The sequence below is a fragment of the Globicephala melas genome, chromosome 2, assembly GCF_963455315.2.
Source record: "Globicephala melas chromosome 2, mGloMel1.2, whole genome shotgun sequence".
Lineage (NCBI taxonomy): Eukaryota > Metazoa > Chordata > Mammalia > Artiodactyla > Delphinidae > Globicephala > Globicephala melas.
In genome coordinates this window covers 28,844,183-28,868,985 of record NC_083315.2, presented here as the reverse complement: position 1 = coordinate 28,868,985, position 24,803 = coordinate 28,844,183, and the positions used below count along the sequence as shown (strand labels likewise).

General features: G+C 42.2%; 2 protein-coding genes across 6 annotated transcripts in view; one reads left to right on the top strand and one right to left on the bottom strand.

The window, feature by feature from the left end:
- Window positions 1–458: 458 nt before the first annotated feature.
- On the bottom strand, window positions 459–4,320 carry IDI1 (isopentenyl-diphosphate delta isomerase 1). Of its 3 annotated transcripts, none has more exons than XM_030878340.3 (5): window positions 3,974–4,320; window positions 3,490–3,662; window positions 3,268–3,360; window positions 2,693–2,823; window positions 459–2,028 (listed from the first exon to the last, which is right to left on the bottom strand). In XM_030878340.3, exons 1-5 carry the CDS (start codon window positions 4,120–4,122, stop codon window positions 1,711–1,713), a joined length of 864 nt encoding a protein of 287 aa, XP_030734200.2. In that variant the 5' UTR covers window positions 4,123–4,320; the 3' UTR covers window positions 459–1,710. The 3 variants fall into 3 exon arrangements, with proteins under 3 accessions (XP_030734200.2, XP_060149682.1, XP_060149681.1); XM_060293699.1 differs by lacking the exon at window positions 3,974–4,320 and adding an exon at window positions 3,863–3,961; XM_060293698.1 differs by lacking the exon at window positions 3,974–4,320 and adding an exon at window positions 3,745–3,765.
- Window positions 4,321–7,630: 3,310 nt separating this feature from the next.
- The window catches only part of WDR37 (WD repeat domain 37), a 59,300-nt gene continuing 42,127 nt past the window's right edge, over window positions 7,631–24,803 (top strand). For 2 of the 3 annotated variants that reach the window (XM_030878333.3, XM_030878332.3), the window contains exons 1-3: window positions 7,631–7,811; window positions 18,718–18,895; window positions 22,548–22,644. In XM_030878333.3, coding sequence (XP_030734193.1) covers window positions 18,758–18,895; window positions 22,548–22,644 — 235 coding nt within the window. In that variant the 5' untranslated portion in view covers window positions 7,631–7,811; window positions 18,718–18,757. Of the gene's footprint in view, window positions 7,812–8,096; window positions 8,257–18,717; window positions 18,896–22,547; window positions 22,645–24,803 lie in introns of those variants that run through there. The other variant, XM_060293697.1, reaches the window with a different exon arrangement.

The following is a 24,803-nucleotide window of genomic DNA, read 5'->3' as shown; positions in this document are numbered from 1 at the left end:
ATACAAAGAAATAGGAAAGTGTGGTCCGTTAAAGGAAAAAACTGAGAAACTGTCCCTCAGGAAGACATGACAGACTTACTAGACACTACCTTAAAGATGCTCAAGGAGCTAAAGGAAGACGTGGACAAAGTCAGAAAAAACAATGAACAAACCAGGAATACCAATAAAGAGAATAAAGTTTTATAGACGTCTCCCTCTGCTCTGTACCTGTTGTCAATGGTTTGTCCAGCATCTAACAGTCTAAGACGCCACGGCCCATATGGCAACCACTAGCCACTGTAGCTACCCAGTAACTGGTTACATGTGTCTTTTAGCCTAAAAGTTCCTACTAAAGAACTAGAAACAATATAAAAATGCATTTTGAAACTCTATGTCATTTATCACTTAAGCTACCATAGGCAGGTTGACCTGTTACTGTACTGAAGTTTTAACAAAGTAGACAACAGTATCAAAATGTGGTAATTTAGTTTTGTTTTTATTTTTCAATAAAGTTACTATTAGCTACACAGTCTTGCCTGAAATTAATTGTTCAGGGTTAACAAATGGATTTTTCTATTGAATTTATAAAACATTTAACTTTGTAAGAAATTTTTATCTTTTTCTTCATTACTTACTAATACACAGCATTCAAAGATAATAAAGCTGTCTTAAGATTTCAAATCTGAGAAGTCTATGGCAAGAGTTCAAAGAAGTACATTAGTCAAAGTGTACTTTAAATATTAATACACACATATTCCATAACCCAAATCTATTTAATATGAACGTTAGCCTTTCTTTTTGATAATTTTCCCCCTACAACACAGCCTGACTCAGCAGAACAGTGGTTCTCAACTGTGGGTGATGCTGTCCTTGAGGAGACATTTGGCATCTGCTGTCACTGGGGCTGTCATGGGGGGAGGGGTGCCAACAGCATTTTTTTATGTAGAACCTGGGGATGCTGCTAAATCCTACAACACAAAGGATGAGCCCCCAAAAGAATTATCCAACCCAAACATCAGCAGTGCCAAGGTTAGAATACCCTGTTGTAGAGTATGACCCAACTGACCCAAGTTCCATTTTACAAATAGCCTGTCTGTTCCCAGTAACTCTGAAAACCACAGGCAACGATTATTTAAATGAATTAACCTAGCCAATGTCATTACCAAAAACAATGTTTGACTTTAAGTATCAAAATACTTCAGAATGATCAAAACACAAAATTAACAATGGCAGAAATCAGGATATATACCATTGAATTCCCTTGAACCTGTTCTATATTAATCTCAATCTGAAAAGTTAATCTGAAGTGTTTTGAAGTAGATAAGCAAATAGTTTCCATTGCACATTCTTCTGGACTATGATAAAAATTGAAAGATACATCAAGCACCTGGCAAACAGCAAAGTGCTCTACAAGTCTTCTGAAAAGGTTTATCACAATATATTAAAAAAATGAAGAACTTATTTGTTCACATTTGTCATAACCATCTGTTTAGATAGGTTAAGTTTATTTGCTCTTTTTTATAATAATCTCAAATATTTTTTACAAATTGCAGTTAACATATATGGGTTGTATGACACAAATCAAGAATTCTTTTCCACACGAATTCTGGTTGTAAAGTAACAGTATTTCCAATGAGAGTTCTAACGGGGAACCAGGTTTTTAAAATATTCATCTTAAGTTTACTAAGTAGAGAAATTCTTTAGTACTTTATTAATCATTCATCACCACATCTACATTCTGTGTATTTTCTCATGGTCGACAAACTGATTCAAATGATTTAAGTTATCCCACCACCTAAAGAGAAAAGTCTCTGCAATAATTTGAAACCACGGAGTTATCTTAATTTCACCATGGGCTGCCTTTTCCAGAAGTTCTTCTAGTTCTTCCTTTGATACGTAACAATAGCTTTTAATCTCATTGGGATCTGGATTCAAGGTCACATTCTTCTTCACAAACAAAATGTAATCAATTTCATGTTCTCCCCAGATACCATCAGATTGAGCCTTGTAATGAATGCGTGTTAGATAATTAATTTCTTCTGGAGGAACCTAGGACAAAACCCCAAAAACCTCCAAAATATCAATAAAGTAATCAAAACCCACTACATTTCAGTAATACCTTGAACAACAGAACTAGTGTTAGAATGACAACTTTTGAAACATTAGTCTCCTATTAATATATGGAAATAGTATTAAATAATATTAAATAGTTTCAAGTGTCTGACACTTTTCCCATAGGACCAAAAATAGAAGTAGATTTATTGAAAACTGTATTAAAAAAAGAAAAGCAGTCACTCTTAACTAGAAGTGTGCCATTCTGCCTCACATATTAATATTAACGGGAGAAAAAAATTTACCATTTTAACTAAATGAGAGATTATTTATTCGTGTATTATTAAAAGGAGACGATTCCAGGGAAAAAAAAGATTATTTAAATTCACCCAATCAGATCTGAGGTTCACAAGAAAATATTCATCTTTGATCTGATCAATTATAAAACAGTCAACTTTATAAACTGGTTAACAGATCAATCCATTTTGGTACTGAGGTAAATATCGACAAGTATTATGAAATCAAAATTTAACCTTTATCCAATGGGCTTTCTTGGCCTAAAAAAGCAAGAGATTACAAAGCAGAAAGCTACACCTAAATTTAATGTTTTACTAAAAACGGTTTCAAAGTATTCTATGTTTCAGCTAGTATGGCTGCTTACCTCTTCCATGGGAATTCCCAACTCAGCCTTTAAACGCCTCTGTGCTGCTCGCCTTACTCCAATTGCATTGTTTTCTTCAAGCTCTCGTGGATTATTTAAGGGATGACTACAGCAAGTATTAGTAAAACAACCTGGAACATGTTAATATAGATGTACATTAACTTTTCTTCAAAGCAGGTCTGAAAGGTTAAGAAAACTTTAAGTTTTAAAAGTAACATAAAAAATGATTGTTGAGGATTTCTAGATCTGTTTTAATAAGCTATCAGCAACCATTTTGTGACACTTGGGTAGATAAGTTTTTATGAACGCCTTCTTAACCAAAGCGATGATAACGTGTATTAGATACAATTTAGAAAGTTATATATGAATCTACACATACCTAGCAGTTTTTATCCTTTATTAGGATAAACCTTAGGTCTTATTAGGTTGCAACCGCCGTATAAGTTTTTTGTATGAAGAATATAAAACTAAGTCATTCAAAAGATTTCTTTTTTGACCTTGGCTACCAGAAGTTCCACGTGACAAAATCAAACTAAATACAATCGCCAACAAAACACTACACAAAGCACACTAACCTGGAAAGGTAATTTTAGCGTCTGATCTCTGCTGCAGCAGGAGCTTATTTTCAGTGTTGAATAAGAAAACACTAAAAGCTCGATGCAATAATCCTGAAAGCAAAAGAAATACGATGAATTGTGTTTTAAGAGGCCAGTTACTTGCCTGTTGCTTTGGGGTCCGAAGGAAGCGGGGCTGCCGCCCGGGGACCCGGCCCGCCCGCCCGCCGCCCCCGCGGGCACCTCTCTCGATGTTCTCGTTCAGATGGCAGTTCTTCTTGGTCTCCGCCCCGATCCTCCGGTCGTTCTCGTCGATGAGTATGCACATCTCCGCCAAGAGCTGCACCTGCCGCTCGTCCAGCTCATCAGTGCTCACCTCGGGCATCGCGGCCCAGCCTGCGCGCCTACCCGGGGATCTGGCGGGGGAGGTGGGGACCCGGGGGTTGGAGCCTGAGCCCGCCGCCCCGCGCCCCTCCCTCCGCCCGCCCCGCCACCTACCCCGCGCCGTCCTCCCGGCCTGCGCCCACCCAGCCCGGCGGCGACCCCACGCGCTTCCCGCGCCGCATAGACCTCCGCCCTCTGGCTTCTCCCCAAAACAGTTAAGAGGAAAAAGCACCCTGAGCTCACAGGACGCGACTAACAGGCAGTGGGCCCGCCCCTCAGCGCCAAGCCCGACGCCGAGCCCGCGACTGCAGCCCGCCTCCCCTCAGAGACCCAGCCTCCTTACCTCACAAGCAGACCGACAGCGGGACGACACTCCGCAGCGCTCGCCTCCTGCAGGCCTAGCTCCCAAGCACAGGGCCCGCCCCCGGCCCGAGCCCGGCCTCCCAACGCCGCGCGCCCAATCGCCCGCGCCCGCGCCAGAGAGCGCCACATTGCCGCTGGCCAATGGCGCGCCGGCCGCGCCTCACGTCACGGTCGCGCGGTGGCGCCACTCCCGGAGCGCGAGGCGTCTCCTCCCAGGGCCGTGAGCTGCAGAGCCGCCCCCAGGCCGAAGCGCAGGTGCTTTCGGCGTCCTCCCTGTCCCGCTGAGTGGGGGCGGCTCCTCGACTGCGGAGCTACGTGACAGAGTGAGCTAGGAGAGAAGGGGCCTGGGACAGCGGCCGCCCACCAGTCACGCCCTGGCCGAGCCAGCCAATCGAGGCGCCCGAGGCCCTGCGCTGGTGACGTGCTGATGTCAGGCGTCTCTGCACGCTCGGGCTCTGAGGCGTGGAGAGGCGCCTGCTCGCGACAGTTCTGTGCACTAAATTGATATCGGTCGGTAAGCGTGAGCCGTTGCATCCGGAAGTGTAGCGACTTAAAATTGTGAATAAAAGGAATTAGAAAAAACTTGACCTCTACAATTCGGAGTTGCTGGGAAACCACAAGAAACTAAGGGAGAGAGAGAGAGAGAGAGAGACGTATGGCATAGATTCCCCATCACAGGTCTCGGAAGGAACCAACACTGACAGAAACAAAATGTAACACTGACACCTTGATCCTGGACCTCAAGCCTCCAGACCTGAGACAATAAATTTCTGTTGTTTAAGCCTAGTTTGTGTTATTCTGTTACAACAGCCCTATCAAAGGAATGCGCTGTGGAAAATGTGGACTTTGATGTGGACCTGGATTTTAATCCAATCTTTGCTCCATTGCATACTAGCTTTCTGACTTTTGACAAATAATTTTTTTTAACATCTTTATTGGCGTATAATTGCTTTACAATGGTGTGTTAGTTTCTGCCTTATAACAAAGTGTATCAGCTCTACATATACATATATCCCCATATCTCCTCCCTCTTGCATCTCCCTCACAGCCTCCCTATCCCACCACTCTAGGTGGTCGGTCACAAAGCACCGAGCTGATCTCCCTGTGCTATGCAGCTGCTTCCCACTAGCTATTTTACATTTGGCAGTGTATATATGTCCATGCCACTCTCTCACTTTATCCCAGCTTACCCTTCCCGCTCCCCGTGTCCTCAAGTCCATTCTGTACGTCTGTGTCTTTGTTCCTGTCCTGCCCCTAGGTTCTTCAGAACCTTTTTTTTTTTTTTTAGATTCCATATATATGTGTTAGCAAACAGTATTTGTTTTTCTCTTTTTGACTTCACTCTGTATGAAAGACTCTAGGTCCATCCACCTCACTACAAATAACTCAATTTCGTTTCTTTTTATGGCTGAGTAATATTCCATTGTATATATGTGCTACATCTTATTTATGCATTCATCTGTTGATGGACACTTAGGTTGCTTTTGACAAGTATTTTTTTTTTTTTTTTTCGCTGTACGCTGGCCTCTCACTGTTGTGGCCTCTCCCATCGCAGAGCACAGGCTCCGGACGCGCAGGCTCAGCGGCCATGGCTCACGGGCCTAGCCGCTCCGCGGTATGTGGGATCTTCCCGGACCGGGGCACGAACCCGTGTCCCCTGCATCGGCAGGCGGACTCTCAACCACTGCGCCACCAGGGAAGCCCTGACAAGTAATTTTAACATTCTTACGCTTAATTAGAATTCAATTTAGAATAATTTCTTTTTTTTAAATTGAAGTATAGTTGTGTTAATTTCTGGTGTAATTTGGTGTTACAAATTACAAATCTGGTGTAATTTCTGGTGTTAATTTCTGGTGTAGAGCAAAGTGATTCAGTTATACATGTAGTTTTCCAATTCTTTTACAGTATAGGTTTACAAGATATTGAATATAGTTCCCTGTGCTTTACAGTAAATCCTTGTTATCTATTTATATATATTAGTGTGTATATGTTAATCCCAACCTCCTAATTTATCTCTACCCCCCCACCTTTCCCCTTTGATAATCATGTTTGTTTTCTGTATCGGAGTCTATTCTGGTCTATAAATATGTTCATTTGTATCATACTTTAGATCCCACATATGATATATATTTTTATCTTTTTTCACTCAAAATGATAATCTCTAGGTGCATCCATGTTGCAAATGGCCTTATTTCATTCTTTTTTATGGCTGAGTAGTATTCCACTGTATTCATGTACATTTTCTTTATCCATTCATCTTGTCAATGGACTTTTAGGTTCATTCCATTTTTTTTTTCATTCCATGTTTTGACTCTTGTGAATAGTGCTGTTATGAACACAGGGGTGCATGTATCTTTTCAAATTAGAGTTTTGTCCGGATATATGCCCAAGAGTGGGATTGTAGGATCATACAGTAACTCGATTTTTCGTTTTTAAAGGAACCTCCATACTATTCTCCATAGTGGTTGTACCAATTTACATTCCCATCAACAGTACAAGAGGGTTCCCTTTTCTCCACACCCTTTCCAGCATCTGTTATTTGTAGATTTTTTGATGATGGCCATTCTGACCAGTGTGAGGTGATACCTCATTGCATTTTTGATTTATATTTCTCTAATAGAATAATTTTAAATTTATTGGGTTGTTTTGAGGATCAAAGTTACCAAAGCTGTGAACTGCCTGGCATGCAACAGGACCTCAGAGTGTTGACTCCTTTCCTGTCTTAGTTTTGTGACACTTTATGCAATCATTTTATTTAGTGACTTTTATGGACTCCTAAGTATATCAGAGAAAATGTTACCCCAATTAACAATACCCTAAGTTTCATCCAAACTGTGGATGCTGTGCTGTAAAACAAAACCACATATTAGCATGTGAATCAGTTGCAGCCAATATTGTGGTTAATCAGGCATTGTATGTGCTCCCTCACCCAGCGGAATGCCTTGTGCATATTAGGTCTTTAATAGAATTTCTTGTTGAATGATAGCCACAACCTCCAAGTGTGACATCCTCAGTTCCCCTTATACAATTTTTTTAAAAATTTACTTATTTATGACTGCATTGGGTCTTCATTGCTGTGCAAAGGCTTTCTCTAGTTGTGGTGCTTGGGCTTCTCCTTGCAGTGGCTTCTCTTACTGCAGAGCACAGGCTCTAGGCCCGAGGGCTCAGTAGCTGTGGAACATGGGTTTGTCCCCGGCATTGGCAGGTAGATTCTTAACCACTGCAGCACCAGGGAAGTCCCACACCTTATATAATTGATTTTAGTAATAAGCTTTATTATACTCAATGCAGAAGTAACTTCAGGTTTTATTCTACAAACTTTTTGGTTATTTGGATCCCCAAATACGTCACGTTTGTTCCTTGTGCAGCAATCATACTAGTGCTTCTTGACTCCGAATGATGACCTTTACTGTTTAAAAGAAAAATGCTCCCACGTCTGATTTCGTTTTTACTTAAGGCTTTAAACGCCCAGCTGGTTGTTCGTAGAGCCGAGGCCTTCTGCGCACCCTGTAATTTTTCCAACCTGGACAAGGACAAGAAGGCCATCAGGTCCCACCTTCCGCGGCGAGAGGCTGCCTTTGTTTCCTCTCTGCAGCCAATGGCTAACACACATTTCAGACAGGAGGCTGCAGTGGGTGAGTCACCCTCCGCAGATCCGCCAGGCTCCGCGCGCAGCCACCTCGCTCCCGACGCCCCGGGAAACGGCTCCCGGCACACCCGGCGGTTCTGACTGGGAGCAGCCGTTCCCACATGCCCGACCTGGGTCCCGATGGACGCCGACCTGCGCCAGACCCGGGCGCCCGCAGTAACCCGCCGCCGTGAGTACCCGCGGGCCCTCAGCGCCCTCGCCCCACCTCCCGGCCCTTCGCGGCGTCTCCAGATGGTCGCCGACCTCGCGGGTCGAGGCTCCGGCGGTCTCGGGGTCGAACAACAACACCACGCCTCCACCACCTCCGCGACCCCCTTAGGCCCCCGTGACCGCACTGGCGGCGCACGGGCCTTCCTTCGCGGGGCTGGATTTCCGGCGGTACTAGCTTGGGGCGGAGGCGGGACTTCCTGCGGCGCCTGCGTGTAGTGGATTTCCGGCGCGGGGCTGAGTGAGAGCCGCGACTTCCGGCGCCGGAAGTGTGGGGCGTCGGGCTGCCGGGTCTTAGAGCTGTTCGTCCGCGTCCGTCCCCGGCGCCGCGTGGCTGGGAACCCACGGGCGGCAGCGCACGGCCCGGTTGGCACTGCGCGGTGGCGGGTTCGGCGGCGGCGTGACAGGTGAGTGCCGGCCTGCCATCTTCAGCCCGGGACGGGCCGCCTCTCTGTGTGTGGCAGCGGCCTCGCGCCGGGCGGGGCGTGCCTGTGGGGGCCGGCGGCCTAGTGCCCTCGGACCCCGCGCCCTCTGACCCCGACCGCGCGCCCCTGAACCTGGACCGCGTCTCCCCCGAACCCGCGCCCCGACCTGGACCGCGTCCCCCTCCGACCCTGAGCCCGGCCGGGTCTTGACGTGGTTGGAACGCGCGCCCCTCGCCCAGAGCGGCCTGTGAGGCGGGTCCTTCGAGGCGCCCGGGAGTCTCCCGCCCGCAAGCGCTCAGGAGCCCGGGAGCCGTGGGCCCCTTAGCGGGTGTGGGGCCGCGGGAGGGGCGCCGCGACCTTGAGCAGGAGTTGCCGCGGGTCCGTGTCCAGCCTCGCGTCCTGCAGAGTGCTCGCACGGAGGCATCGGCGAGTGTCCTTTCTCCTCAGAGCTTTGGACAGCCGCGCGCACCTGTTGTGCCCTGGCCTTGAGCTGACACCCCAGCCCCTTCCCCCAGGGGTACCGACAGCCCTCTGAATTCCCTAGTCCTGGTTTTACTAAGAAGATTTAGCAATTACGAATTTCGTCCGCGGTTCGAGGACCTTAACAATTAAGGTCTTTAAACAGTCTTGGTTGTTTTCCGGTTATCATGCCCCCAGTCCCGTCTCACGACCAGAGCTGGTGAGCGTGTGTTTCGTGCCTTCGACTGGGTCAACGATAGGACACCTTACCCGGGTTGACCGAGGGTGGACTGCGGGGCTGCCTCTGGTTGATGTCGCTCAGCAGTTGAGTTTGGTGTTTGCACAATGAAATGCTATGGAAAACTCTACCGACCTTTTTGTGGAAGTCCAGTCACGTTTTGTATTTTTAAGTGCCACATGCAAATTATATCCTTTAACCATTTTGTACACATGATTAACGTTCATGACGTTTACTATTCAGGCAGGTGTTTTTCTCTTGCTAAAAGAAAAGTGTTTAAAAATTCCACTGGATATGGAATTGTGAGTAATGTTTTGTAGGTGGGGGTAATAGGCATGTGGCAGTATATAGCAAGGACAAATGAGTTGGACAGAAGGAGAGTTTATATTAAATTCATTTGTTTGACCGATAGGATAGGGAGGTGGGATTTTTGGAGGGGACTATTTATACTTTTTTGAATGTGTTTAAAGAACCAGTAGGACCTTTTAGTCACATAAACCTTCTGTTTAAAGTGGTCATATGCCCTGTGATACAGGGTTAGTATGACTGTTTTGAAGAAAGATGGTTATCTTGGAATTTCGGGCTTCTGTTTTAGTTTGTATTGAGGTGAAACAGTGCATAGTGGTTAAAGCAGCTTACTCACCTGTGTGAAGAAGTTTTCTTTTTACAGCTCCATGGCCAATTGACTAAGTGTTAGTCTGTTAGGTACTTGGGAACTGTACCTCACAGAGGTGTTGTGAGTATTAGTGACTCTGTAGTTACTGATCCATTTGAGCCTCACCACAGACTTCCCAACCCATCAGTATCTCTCCATCATTTCTTTTGTCTGTATTTCCCTTCTTGTCTAGCTTAGGTTCCACGCTACATCACTTCAGTATTCTTTTTACAAACACCTGCAACCTGCTCCATTCTCCATGATGTCATCCTGCAAAACCCCTCAACGTGTTATCAGACATTTAAATAAGATTTATGCTAACACTGACCCGTGGACTGAGGTGAACACGATAGATACGTCCCTTCCTGGGCTAAGGGCTTGTTCTCCACCAGGGTGAGCTGTGGAAGGAAGGAAGGAAGTGGTGGTGGGACCAGTGAAGACTGTGGGGAACAAGATGGAGGATGTGAATGAAGAGGCAAGAGTAAAATTTTTAAAAAGTTTCAGGAAAAAGATTGTGATAGATTAACAAAAAAAAGAAGAAATTTGAAAGAGGTTAGAAGAACTAGAGAAACCTACAGATCTAATTTTGGAAGAATTAGAAATTAGGTAAAGTTTAGCTGAAGAAATTACAGGAAGAGACAGAAATTGAATTAGCCAGATAATCTTTTTTTTTTTGTTTTTTTTTGTGGTACGCGGGCCTCTCACTGTTGTGGCCTCTCCTGTTGCGGAGCACAGGCTCCGGACGCGCAGGCTCAGCGGCCATAGCTCACGGGCCTAGCCGCTCCGCGGTATGTGGGATCTTCCCGGACCGGGGCACGAACCTGTGTCCCCTGCATCGGCAGGCGGACTCTCAACCACTGCGCCACCAGGGAAGCCCAGCCAGATAATCTTTGAATGTTAATAACACAGTGTGTGGCATAGGCATTATGAACCCATATTGACATATGACTTCACGGTTTAGAAAGTTACTAAGAGAGCAAATCAGTATAAAAAAATCATTTGAGGCCAGGTTTTGGGGAACCAAAACCTCTTCCAGACTTATAATTGTTTGAAATGTATGTGTTTGGTTGGAAATTGATCAATGGGAAAAGATGACCAGTGTATTGACTATTTTGTGAAGTGACCAACAAAAGCAGGCAAAGCCCAGAACAACACCATGTGGTTCATGGGGTTGAGGGAGGAGTTAAAGGCTTAGGGACAGGCAGAAGGTGAGGATTTTAAGTTAGTTGTGAAGAAGACTGCTTATTTCCTACTGAAGATACAGAGGCTGGAAATGCCGGTGATGTGATACTTAAGCGAAACAATTGTTGAGGTGAAAGGAGGGTTGATACTGCAATTTTCACGGTTCCTATCACCAATTTGTAGAATCTTGGGAATGCATTAACTTCCCAGTTTATGCTTACCAGATGCATAAACTTTCTACTGATGAAGTTCTTAAGGGAGGAAAGAGAAGCTCTTTGCTTCTTTATTTGCTTGATTGAAATGTCTAAAGGTAGTCTCCTTTTTTCTTGAGCTTTCACAGGGTGTAAATATGTTTGTTCCTTGATTGAAATGTCTAAAGATAGTCTCCTTTTTTCTTGAGCTTTCACAGGGTGTTAATATGTTCCTATAAAAAACATAACTTATAAACTGCGAAGTGACTATGATAAATCTCTGTGTTGAAAATCTTGACAACTGAGATGCTTTATGAAGTTAGTAATTTAATATGTATAATCACTGAAAAAGAGAATTATATCGACCTTTTTTTTATGAAGAATATAATTTCTGGATAAGATTCCTTTAAATCAGTTTGATTTCTTGGTCAACTTTTGTGTATGGCACACTTAAATAGTCTCTAAATGTTTCCCTTAAAAAATTACTGGAATATTCTTCACTGGGATCATAGGAGTTGCTTAATAACGTAAATTTGTTATTTGAAATAATAATATTCAAATATTTAAAATTAAATATCAGTATCTTTTTTTGTGTATATTAAATTCTACCAACCACAGATTCTGCCATTGTGAGTTTTTCTTTATACCTTTGTTTCAACTATCTCTAATTTCTATAGCTCAGATTTTTCAGATAAATTTCATGAAAAAGATTCGTTGTCATTTTGTTGTGTCAAAAATTAATCGAAATTAATTTTTCCATATATCATGTAAGGGACTGATAGTTTTATTTTTTGTTGTCTGTATCTACCAGTAATATAACCTTTTTTTTCCCTTCTTGTGAAGAAGCATAATAATGGTAAGGCATTGGACCTGGAGGCATGATGGAGTCAAACTGACCATCTTTACTGTCTGTGTAGACCTCTCCCAGATTTATACATGCTGCCTAGTTCTCTTTTCATCTCTAGACCCGTACACCTCCTGCTTCCTTGTATGTTAGATATTCAAAGACATTGCCAAAACATAATATATTCAGTATTAGGTCTTGGTTTCTTCTCCATATCTGCTGCCTCATCTCAGTAATCTGATCTCCGTTTCACCTACCTCTTGCCTCAGAAACAAGGGCTATCCTTGATACCTCTCTCTTCCCACCCCCAGCACCCCCCCATCCAGCCCATTCATCTACCTCTAATCTTAACTATCATCATTTATTGCCTAGACTGTTTCAGTAACTTCCTAACTGGCTTCATTCATGGTCATCTTATCTTTCCATGTATTTTTCACATAGCAGCCAATCTAGTGTTGCTTATTTGCTTAAAAACTTTTAAGTAGCTTCCTTTTTATTTTACGATAAACTGTAAACACGAAAGAACAGACTCTAAGCCTGTCTCTCCACTTATCTTGCACCATTCTCTCCATTGTTTGCTGTGTTGTAGCTATAGTATTTATTTTTTAATATCTCTGATAAACTAGTCTCGTTCCTGGCTCAGGACATTTGCACATGCTGTTCCTGTCCTTAAAATATTTACTCCCTTTTCTGTTTTCCACATGGTTAACTCTTAGGAATTCTTCAGTCTTGATTTAGATGCCAGTTTGTCAGAATGACCTTTGTAACTCTTTAGCTAATAGCTGGCCTCATAATATTTGCATATGTCTTTTGAAGCACTCATCACAATTTATAGCTTCTGTAATAAGTTATGAGATTGTGTGTTTAATGTCTGTCTTCCACCTCAACTCTAAGCAACCTGAGGGTAGGGGCCAAGCCTGTTCTTTCACCACAACATTCCCAGTACCTAGCTCATCTACAGATGAGAGCACTATTGATGAGTGACTTAATGAAATAATGCTGTTATTATCCCTGCTTTAAAGATGACACAGTTAAGCCTTAGGAAGGTGGTTAAGTAACTAGACCAAGTTTACACAGCCCGTCAGTGGTAGATGTAGCATTCATCCATTTCTATTCATGCATACATTCAACAAATATTTGAGGATGTGTTTATGTCAAGCCTAACAAATACAGTAGTGGCCCCAGTTAACTGTGCCCCCGTCCTCATTGTGTTGATGGTGTAGCGGGGGAGACATTCATTAAGTGAGCAAACTATAAATAAGATCTAAGTACAAACGTGGTGAGGATCATGAAGTGCTGTGACTAGCGCTTGTCAAGGGACGCCATTTTGAGGAAGTAACGGTCAAGCTGAGGCTTCATGATGGAAAAGAGCCAACCCTTTGAGGGGTTGGGGTGTGGGGTGGGGGGGACTTAGGTTTGTATGACTCCCAAACTCATGTTCTTAACCATTGGGCTCTTCTATGGATTTTATTCTGAGTGGGTGTTTAACTTAATTGGGTTATTTATATCCATGTTATTCTACTAAATATCTGAAGTGCAAAACTATTTAGTTCCAGTCACTGTTATTTTTTAGGGAAGCAGAATGTTATTCAGCGTATAACCAAAACTAGTGAGTGAAATAAGGTGTGATGGATTACACAAATTCTTTCTCATTCTCCCATCAAGAGGTGGTCTCAGCCCTCTATTTGAATCTGGGTTGGCCTTGTGACCTGCTTTGACAAATTGAATATCCAAAAAAGTGAGGGGAATGGAAGATTTTTTTTTTTAATGAGAATTTTAGAGATAAAAAAGCAACCTTATTCCTTTTTTAAGTGTCCTTTTAAAAAAAAGGTTTGAGAGTTAAATTTTGTCTATATAATGCTACAAAAAGTAAGTGATAATTTTAATAGATTAATGGATTTCAGATTTTTAAACCTAAACACACAGAATTGACCAATTTGAATGTTTTTAGTGGGTTGTGAAACAAGACTTACTTTTCTGTTGCCATTTTAAACCAAGGCCTATACATGTCTAATTTGAGACTCAAAAGATCTCTGCCTTTGTAGTAGATGTACTTTTCCTATTCCTCCAAGTACAGCTAAAAACACTGGGCATTAAATACAGAAGAAATATGAGACTGAAAAGTGGAGAGAAGAAAGTAGACTGGCTAGATGTATGGGGACCTGAGAAATGATGCAGGGCTGAGTTTCCTGGGTTTTCTTTTTGCCCCATACATCCCGGCCTTGGGCCTGGAGAAACCAGCAACCCAGCAACACCAAAGGGCTCAGAGAAGCCCCAAGAAAAGCCACAAGACCAGGAAAGAGACAGCCTGCCAGACAGGACATGTTTAGAAAACATTGTAGCCCCTGTCTCACCCTTACTATCAAAGGCAGGGTGGGGAATCTAGACTTTTACCCCTGACAGTCTTTATTGAGACAACACTCTGTGCTTGGTGGTATCAGTACGGAGCTGGGATTTTCATCTCTGTTGGGTGGTAACAAAGAACACCCTCCTTCTTCCTGTTGGGATGGCCTCAGAAGAAACTTAGTAGAGATTCAGGAGTTTTACCATCACCCGTGGTAATGAGGCCGTGTAGGGCACAGTAACAAAGCACCCCTGGTTCAGCGCCTGTGATACGAGTAGAGGCCAAGGGAGAGGCTGAACTCTAACCCCGCCTGGCATTAACAAGGGGTACTTCCACCCAGATGAGTGGAAGCTGAGTGGGAAGCCCTCACTTCCATCTCCACCTTCTACATCCACCTGGCAGAAACAAGACTGCACCCTTGTTTGCCTGCTGGGGCAATGTCAGAAGAGGCCTGCTGTAATAGAAGACTGAAACCAGATCCCATGCCTGATAGCAGTGCCCACAATATTGAGGCTTAAGTGACAAGTATTTTAAAGCAGCCATCATAAAAGTTTTTCAGTGAGGAAATACTAACACTTGAGGCAAATGAAAAATAGAAAATCTCAGGAAGAAAATATATGATATAAAGAAGAAACAAATGGAAATTTTAGAACTGAGAAGTACAGTAAATGAGCTTGTGGAATCAGTTCACTGATTCTTTTCCTGTCCTTTCCATTCTTCCAACAGCAGAATGGAGAGGACAGAGGAAAAGAATCAGTGAACTTGAAGATAAAACAATAGAAATTACCCAATCTGAACAATAGAGAGAAAATAGACTGGAAAAAAGTAAACAGAACCCCAGGGACCTGTGAGACTTTAACAAGAGACCTATCTTTCTTATCATCAGAGTCCCAGAAAGAGAGGAGAAAGACAGTGAGGCTGAAAATATGTTTGAAGAAATACTGGTTGAGTATCTCCCAAATTTGGCAAGCCATAAACTTACAGATTGAAAAAGTTTAGTGAAATCCAGGCAAGATAAACTCAAAGAAATCTATGCTGAGACACATCATAGTCAAGCTTCTGAAACCAAAGATGAAAAAGCAGTGAGAGAGAGAAATGTCCCTTTACCTATAGTGGATTTCTCATCACAAACTACAGAGGCCAGAAGGAAGTAGCACATTTTTCAAGTGCTGAAGGAAAAGAACTATCAACTTAGAATTCTCTATCAAGTGAAAACATCCTTCAAATGATTTGTCACCAGCAGACCTACCCTAAAATAATAGGTAGAGGAAATTCTCTAAACAGAAAGGAAATCATGTGGGAACACCAGGAAGGCAGAACAAACAATGGAAAGAAAAAATAAATTGGTAAATTCAGTAGACTTCCTTATCTGAAATTAGGTTTGAAGGTTGAACCATAGCCGTCTGATGTGGTTCTTAGTGTGTATAGAGGAAATACTAAAGATGATTGTGTTATAAATGGGGAGGGCAAAGGGACACACAGGAAGTAAGGCTTCTGCACTTTACCATTAACTGGTAGAAGTTGATGATCAGCAGACTGTGATAAGTTGTAAAGAGTTAATGAAAATCTAGAGCAGCCACTAAGAAAAATTATATGAAAGAGAGAAACTCAAAAACTAGATAAGTCAAAATGAAATTCTAAAAAATGTTCAAATAACCTACAAGAAGGCAGAAGAAAGAAACAAAATGAGAGAACAAACAATGAATTACGCACTATGCCCAAGAGGGATTTATTCCATGGATGCAAGGTTAGATCAATATTTGAAAATCATCAGTGTAATTGACCTTAAAAAAAAGCCATGTGATCATATTAAATGATGCAGAAAAAACATGACAAAATTTAACACTTATGAAACTCTCAAAACATGAATAATAGAGGGGGACTTTCTCAACTTGATAAAACAATATTTACCCAAAACCTACAGCTAGCATCATACTTAATGGTGAAAACTGAATATTTTTACCTTGAGATCAGAATAATGCAAGGGTGTTTGCTATCACTTTCTAATTCAACAGAGTACTGGAATTTCTAGCCAGATCAATAAGATAAGAAAAGGAAATAAAGGCATACAGATCAGAAAGGAAGAAGTAAACTGTTCTTTTTTTACGTGACATAATAGTCTACAGAGGAGATGCCAGATAATCTACAAAAAAATCTCTAACTAATAAATGAGCTCAACAAGAACGTAGGATACAAGCTCAGTACACAAAAATCAATTGTATTTTTGTATACCAGCAATTAACATGTGGAGATGGAAATAAAAATAGTGTCATTTAAAATTGCTCAAAAATAAAAGTATAATCTTCAGGGTAATTTTGCAAATTTTATGGGAAAACTACAAAACTGAGGAAAGAAATCAAAGACGATCTAAAACCTGTATACCGTGTTCATAGATTGGAAGTCTCAACATAATAAAGATGCCAGTTCTCTCCAAATTGGTAAACAGATTAAACACAATGCCTATCAAAATCCTATCAGGATTTTTGTAGATGTGGACAAGATTATTCTAAATTTATATGGAAGGGCAAAGGAACTGGAATAGCTAAGACATTTTGAAAAAGATGTAAGTGATAGGAATCACTAATTTCAAGACAGCACAGAACAACGGAACAGAATAGGGAACCAAGAAATAATCCCATAGGAATAAAGCCAACTGATTTTCGATCAAGATGCCAAACTTTCTCAATTTAGTGTAGGATGGATAGTCTTCAGCATATGGTGCTAGAATAATTGGATATCACCAGAAAAAAACAACAACAAAACCCAAAAAACCTTGATCTAAACTTCACATCTTATAAAAATATCAGCCCAAAAATAGCTCATAAATTTAGATGTAACCTATAAAACTAAAATTTTAAGAAGAAAACATAGAAAAACTTTGGGATTTAGGACTGGTCAAAAGTTCTTAGGCATGACTCTAAAATTATCATTCTTAGAAGAAAAATAATTGATCAGTTGGACTTCATCAAAATTTAAAAGTTTTGGGAGAGTGGAGTTTGTGTGAATTATATCTCAATAAAGATTTTAAAAAATCTTTAGTTTTTTTTCTTTAAACATACAGCAGTCTCACTCTTGGGCCTTCATCCAAAAGAAGTAGAAACTTAAGTTCACACAAAAGCCTGCATATTATTGTCATAGTAGCTTTATTTACAATAGTAAGAAACTGGAAAGCACCAGAATTTTTTGCAGTAGCTGCACGATTAAGACAGCTGTACTCCATCCACACTGGAACAGCACCAGCAATCAGAAGGAGGTGGCTGTTGGCTCACATGGCAAGGGGACGGGTCCTGTGAGTGCTAAGCTCAGAATCTCCAGAGGGCACATACTCTGTGCTTGGCATTTGTATAACGTTCTACGACAGCAGAGTTGGGGGATGTATGGCTGTGGGGTGGGCTTCAGAAAAGGTGGGATACTCTACACCTTACAGAGTGAGGACCCAAAGATACTGTCAGTAGTTGAAGAAGGAAGAAACATAAGTACATACTTAAATTACATGCACTAAAATAGATAGATTGGGAGAAGGAGGGACCAATAAGAGCAAAAAATGAGTAGGTAATGTCCAAGACGTAAATCTGCAGTTGAAGAAGGAAAATCTCATGTGTAAATATATTTCTTAGAATCATATTAGCTGGGACTTCCCTTTTGGTCCAGTGGCTAAGACTCTGCACTCCCAATGCAGGGGGCCTGGGTTCGTTCCTTGGTCAGGGAACTAGATCCCACGTGCTGCAACTAAAGATCCTGCACGTGGCAAGACAGATCCCGTGTGCTACAACTAAGACATGGCTCAGCGGAAAAAAAAAATAATTAGCTAACAGTGATGTGATTATATTGGGAGGAGGAATTGATAATAGCAGGAAATGAGTAGATAATGTCCAAAATGGGTAAAGGACAATGTTTGCATTATGTGGATATTGGAATGCCGTGCAGGTATGCTGTGTAACGGCGGCCCTGACCACAGGTGTGTACTGGGAACATGGCTGGTTCCAAGCAAGAGGCATTGTGAGTATGAAGGAAAACGGGGAGCTTACGAACTGAAATACCCCGTTTGCGTTTTTTACGTTGACTAAAATGATATTATTTTAAACATATTGGGTTAGATCATTAGAATTTCACTTGTTCTTTTTTTAATGTGGCTACTAGAAAATTTATGATTACATGTGTGGCTTGCATTGGATTTCTCTTGGAGGGCATTGCTGTAGAATCTGTAGCCTGGAAAATTCAATTAGGATTGGTTCCCTCTGGGGAGTAGGCTGAGTCTGCCGAGAGTGGGCTAAGGGAGAGTTGTTATTTTAAGCCCTTCTTTGCTGTTGATTTTTTTTTAAAGGATGTTAATGAAGTTTGATAAAAAGTTACCTCTTTAATAAAGGCTGTGGTCTCTATCTTAAAACATGATAATTTATCACATTCTAATTTACATAATAAATGTTAACATAGTAAGGAAATTTGCAATGAAAAGTAATCATCTATTTTTCCTTCATTTCAGTTTGCTGTGTCAGAAATAAAGTACTTGTTTTTCCTGCTCCTGTTTAGCTTCTTGCAGGAGTGACCAGGATATCACCTTTCAGAAGTAATGCCCACAGAAAGCGGGAGTTGTTCAACTGCTCGCCAAGCAAAACAGAAACGCAAATCTCACAGCCTTTCCATACGAAGAACTAACAGCTCAGAGCAGGAGAGGACTGGCCTGCCGAGAGACATGTTAGAGGGACAAGTGAGTGTCTGGTGAAGATGTGGATCATGTTTGCAGTGTTTCAAACATAGCCAAATATATGCAGGTCTCCAAAGTAGAGAAAAAGTGTGGGCTACCAAAACACACAGCCTCCCTCATAAACCAGTTAAAACTGCTGTCAACAGCTTACACAGAGACAGAATTCGGTTTCCAGGTTAATGTGTTTACAGTACTTAATAAAAAATGTGGGTGTGACAGTTTGGACTAGTTTTTATTCTTTGTACAGGTGAATTGACAGTGTAGTTAGGTTTTCTGTCTCAGAGTCTCCAGAAGAGAAGAGAATCAGGTATAATGATCTCTTTCTATTCTCTGCAGAGTTTTTGGAATCTGATGTTTCAGTAACTTTTCTTGGCTTTATCCTGTGTTTGCTGTAGTTGAGTGTGTTATCTGCTGTTTATTACATTATGTCTTTCTGATAATTTGGTACCACCTTTGATTAAATGATCTAATATTTTATTGATAAGTTTGCTTTTACTTTTCCTAGTTCCTTTATGATGAAGAAAATGTTAGATTTTTAAAAAAACATTGTCGTGAAGCCTAAATAAAATACATGTTATGATAAAATAAATTATAGCTACATCTGCTATATCTTTACATAGGCGTAAGTATATACGTAAAAAAATAAATACATATAAATTTATAATCATTCTTTTGCAATTAGAACTAATTCATCAGCCATAATGTTAAAGGAAAATATGGCTTAAATCTGAGAAACTGGCTCATTTGCATATTGACTTTGTTAGAAGCAAGCCGGGATGTGGAGGATGTGTTTCTAGGAGGCAGCTGTGTGTGCTTGGAACCTAGCGCCGCCTTTTCTGGCATGTGGTAAACGTTCACTTAATGTCCTCTTATGTGTTGACTGGATGAATAAATGAAATGGTTGCATTTTAACTTAAATTTGGAAATAAAATCATAGATTTAAGGGGCCTCCAAAATGGCTTTGATGTTTTTCGTGAGCTCGGATGGCCGTAGCAAAGCATCGCAGACTGGGAGCTTAAACTGCAGTCACTGCTTACTCCCTGTCCTGGAGGCAGAAAGCTGGAGGTCCAGGTGTGGGCAAGTTGGTCCTCCTGAGGCCTCTCTCCTGGGTGTGGATGCCATCTTCTCCCTGTGTCCTCACAAGGTCGCCCTTCTGTGGGTGTCTGTGTTCTCATCTCTTCTCATAAGGAATGTTTGAATCAGAGCTGTGCAGTGGAACTTCTGTGATGGAATGTTGTAGATCTGTGCTATCACATATGGGAACCAAGAGCCACATGTGGCTAGTGGGACTGAGGAATTTAAAAAATTGTAATTAACTTACTTTTAAATTTAGTCAAATGTGTCTGTTGGCTACCCCCTTGGATAGTGCAGGTAGTCTAAGATACTTTTAAGTTGTTAGATTTACTTAAATTTCAAGCAGTGACAATTCTACAGCCGTGTCTGCTGGCATCTTCTGTTGGTAACACCATGTTCTCAGGGCCTTCTGCACTGTCCCCGTTGTGATGTAGAGCCAGCAGGTAGTTGCATCTCGGGGTAACCCTTTATGAGGGTCATTCAGAACCCTGCGGGCGGGTCGGTGCCTGCTGGTGGACGAGGAGCTCCCTTGTGGGCTGGTGGGGGTGCTCTGCCCAGTTCCGTGGCAGCAGGACGGTGGTGACGGCGTTGGGCATGGGCACTTGGCATGGTAGGCAAGGGGCAGACTTCGGATGCGAGAGGCCAATGATCAGGGCATCTGAGTGGAGCCGTAGGTCATTACCCTAGACAGGGTTGCAGTCAAGCTGTCAGTTCTTGGGGAGTCTTTATGGGAATTTTGTGTCTTGGATTCACGAGTCGGAAGCATTTGAGGCACTGGTGCTTGGCTCAGAGGTGGGAGGCCCGTGTCTACACCGGGAAGCATCAACTGAGGCCGGGAAAGGGGCCTCCTGCCTCCTCTTTCACGTCGGCTGTGACAAAACACAGATTCTTTTAGAACTTTACTGAATCGTAGCTTTTGTGTCATGAGTTTTCTCAAATGATACCAGAAGTTCAGCACCTCTCACTTGGGGGCAACCGCAGAGCTGGGCTGTGCTCCGTTTGCCTCTGGTCGAGAAGTTCCCCTTTCACTGCACGTCTCCTTGATTGTCTTTATTTTATCAAGTGAAGTTAATGCTGACATTGTCTCCCTTTACAATTACATCTTACATGAAGCTGCATTTACCATTCGAAGTAAAGGTAACGTTTCAGTTGCTGAATAATGACCTTAACATTAAATACTGTGAGGGTAGGTGAGTAGGAATTGATACACAGAAGAGGAGATTGGCCTTGGGAGGGGCCCACAAGGCTCTCAACTGGTGCCGCCCCCGCCCCCTTGAGGAGGGCTAAGTGGATGAGGGGTGCGGGAGAATGGGCAGGGGGAGGCCACAGGCAGGTGGACAGGGTGTCAGACGTTAATCGTGATGGTTTATTTTGCGTTCATTGTTATTTTAAGATGTCGTTTCTTTTTTTTTCATTGGTATTTTAGAGGGTTGTTGAGAGAGGCTTATCACCAATTCTCCCAGATTGAATTTTTAAACAAGTGGCGTCACATATCTTTAAGTAGCTTGTAAAGTTGATGTTCATGTTCTGTGATTATTTCAAAACATGTTGCTAAACGTTGGTATCATTACAGATCATTTTGCCTAAAATTCCTATCTTCCTAAGAAGTTAATCTGAGAAAGGATTTAATAAACATTATGTCTTATTTTTGTATTTGCAACTCATTAAACATCAAAAAGTTTATGCTGCATATAAATTTGAAAACTCACTTGGAAAATTACATTGGCATCAGTTAACCATTGAAACATTATTTTAGAAATATCTTTTAAGAATTTTGTTTGAAAATAACTCTTAAGTGGTAGGGTGGGGCACATACAAAATATTGTCCAGGCCGCACTCTCAGGAGGTTGGAGTGGAACATAGCCTCTGTCAGTACCAGCAGTGCCTGGAAAGTGAGTGCCTAAGAACACAGTTGGTGCTTAGGACACCGGGCCCAGGAAGCTGCTGCTGCTGCTTCCTTTGACTTCCTGCCTGGTGGGGGCAGGGTGCTGGTGGTGGGCAGAGCACCTGCGAAGGCCTGGGAGCTTCCACGTGGGTGTTTTCATTTAGCCGATACACGTTTTGCTCTTACAGCTGAGGGTTCTTTTCCCTCCTTACAACAATCTTCTAGGTATTGAGTAGAGTTACAGGAAATGATCCAATTTATTTTGCTTGAAGCACAGTGAACATGAGGACTGTAAGGTACATCTTCTATTAGTAAACAGCTTATTAAAATTAATTTATAATACCATATTCTAGAGCTTAAAGGCTTTTTATAACTTCATTTTCTACAAATTTGGGAGTTTTTGAATAAGGTATGCTTGTTTCTTTCCTTGTGAAAGGAAGTTACATGTTTGAAGACATGCTTGGTCTTAAATCTCATGCCATCCTGGGTAACCATTTATACAATTTGATTTTAGTTTCATCTGTAGAAATTAGAAACTTTAAGTTCTTTGAGTGTTTATGTATAAGAAATAAAATATGTAAAGATGTAAAATAAGAGTTTAAATAATTCACTTTGGAAAAATTATATTGGTGCTTGGTGTCAGAGTTTCTCGTTCACTCTTTCGTTCCTTTTAAGCAGAATCTTCTTTTTCTACAGGATTCTAAACTGCCTTCCTCGGTTCGCAGTACTCTTTTGGAACTGTTTGGTCAAATAGAAAGAGAATTTGAAAACCTTTATATTGAAAACTTAGAATGTGAGTATCTCTCTTATTTTAAATACTTTTATAACTTTTCACTTCTCCATACAAATATTTGAGAGTTTAATTTGTGGGTAGACATTCACCTTTGTATTCCTTTTCTGTTCTGCTTTGACAAACTGTAGGGGCTCAGGATGGCACACGTTTATTATCTGACTGCTCTGCACACTCAAGTCAGGGTGTTGGCAGAGCTGTGCTCCTTCTGGAGCATGAGGAGGAGTGTGTCTCCTGCTGGTTTGGGTTGTGATCTCAGTTCCCTGTGGTGTGAAGACAGAGGCCCCCATCTTGCTGGCATTCCCCCTGTCCTTGGCTCGATGGCCTTCCTTCCTCTTTATCTTCAAAGCCATCAGTGGCAGGCAGAGTCCTCCTTGTCCATCTCTGATTTACTCCTAGGGACACGTGGGAAGGATGGGCCGCCTCGGTCACACAGCATCATCTCCCATCAGAGGTCCTTCACTTCAGTCACACCTGCAGGGCTCCTTTGCCACCAGGTCATGTGTTCACAGGTTATCTTTGGGGCAGGCAGTATTCTGCTGACCACACCTGGCAATCTGAATTATGATTTTATGAAGAACGAATGCATCTTATAACTTTCCCTACACAAAGTATACTATAAATTAAGAAAACATTGATTCATTTCTTTAAAATATACTGTGTTTAGAGAACTTCCTAAAATGTGTGTGTTATCTGTTTGACTTATTAAAGGTAAATCAAAAGAATTTTTAATTAGCTTGGCTTTAGATTTTTTTTTTTAAATTTTAGAAACAATGTATTCATTTGCTTAAAGAGTCAAGCAGTGTAAGAAGGAAAGATCTACCTTTACCCCCTGCCTATAGGCCCATCCCACACTGCAAAGGAAAACATTTTCTGCATATTTTGCTTTTAGTTCTTCTCACGATAATTTTTGTTTTGTTTTGGACTTTATCCTCTTTTTTTAAATGTCTGTTAAGTTTTAAGGACGTACTTTCCAACTTTCCAGCCTTAACACTTAAGCAGTGATTTTGATACAGAGACTTCCACTTTCTCTGAATCCAGGGATGCTGCCCGGATGCTAGTTTAGAGTTGGGCAGGTTGGGAAGTCCCTGGCACGACTGATCCATTACCTGTGTCATTCACCATAGCAGTTTTGTTTGTTTGTTTTGCGGTACGCGGGCCTCTCACTGTCGTGGCCTCTCCCGTTGCGGAGCACAGGCTCCGGACGCACAGGCTCAGCGGCCATGGCTCACGGGCCCAGCCGCTCCGCGGCATGTGGGATCTTCTCAGACCGGGGCACGAACCCGTGTCCCCTGCATCGACAGGCGGACTCTCAACCACTGTGCCACCAGGGAAGCCCCATAGCAGTTTTTGATGAAAGGTTTTTCTAACTGCTTTTCCCTGGGAATGATTTTCCCCACGCCAGCTGTCCTTCCTTTCTCCTGCATGTCGTCCTGTCCTGGCAGCCAGATCATCAAATCCTAAGAGGAGGGATGGGGAATTTTCTCCATGTGTCTCTGGAGCTGGTAGCCGGCATTCACGGCCACAATTAAGAAAGCAGAGGTCAGAAAGGCAGGGTCCGTCTGTGGGCTGCCTTGGCTTCTTGGTCATGATAATTTTTGTAAATTGAAATAATCTTCTATTTTAGCCATGTCAGCCTTAGGCCACATGCATTTATGCTTCACTGTCAAGCGTTGGGAAATGAACCTGTCCTTCTTTACCCTCTCACTGTTCCATTATCTTCAGTTTTTGTTATTTTTTTTTAAATAATTTTTTAAAATTTATTTATTTATTTTTGGCTGCGTTGGGTCTTCGTTGCCGTGTGTAGGCTTTTTCTAGTTGCTACTCTTCGTTGTGCGCGGGCTTCTCATTGCAGTGGCTTCTCTTGCTGCGGAGCACAGGCTCTAGGCGTGTGGGCTTCAGTAGTTGTGGCACGCGGGCTCAGTAGTTGTGGCTCGCGGGCTCTAGAGTGCAGGCTCAGTAGTTGTGGTGTACGGGCTTAGTTGCTCTGTGACATGTGAGATCTTCCCGGACCAGGGCTCAAACCCGTGTGCCGTGCATTGACAGGCGGATTCTTAACCACTGCGCCACCAGGAAAGTCCAGTTTTTGTTATTTTTATAGAGCTTGTGTTTATAAAATTTATATCATGCAAATGTAATCATAATCAGGATTTTCATGTTTT

Coding starts and splice junctions, on each gene's coding strand:
- IDI1 (XM_030878340.3), bottom strand. CDS start 4,122: ATGTGGCGCTCTCTGGCGCGGGCGCGGGCGATTGGGCGCGCGGCGTTG. Junction 3,361..3,489: donor GAACGAGAACATCGAGAGAG/GTGCCCGCGGGG, acceptor TTTTGCTTTCAG/GATTATTGCATCGAGCTTTT. Junction 2,824..3,267: donor CGCTAAAATTACCTTTCCAG/GTTAGTGTGCTT, acceptor AACATGTTCCAG/GTTGTTTTACTAATACTTGC.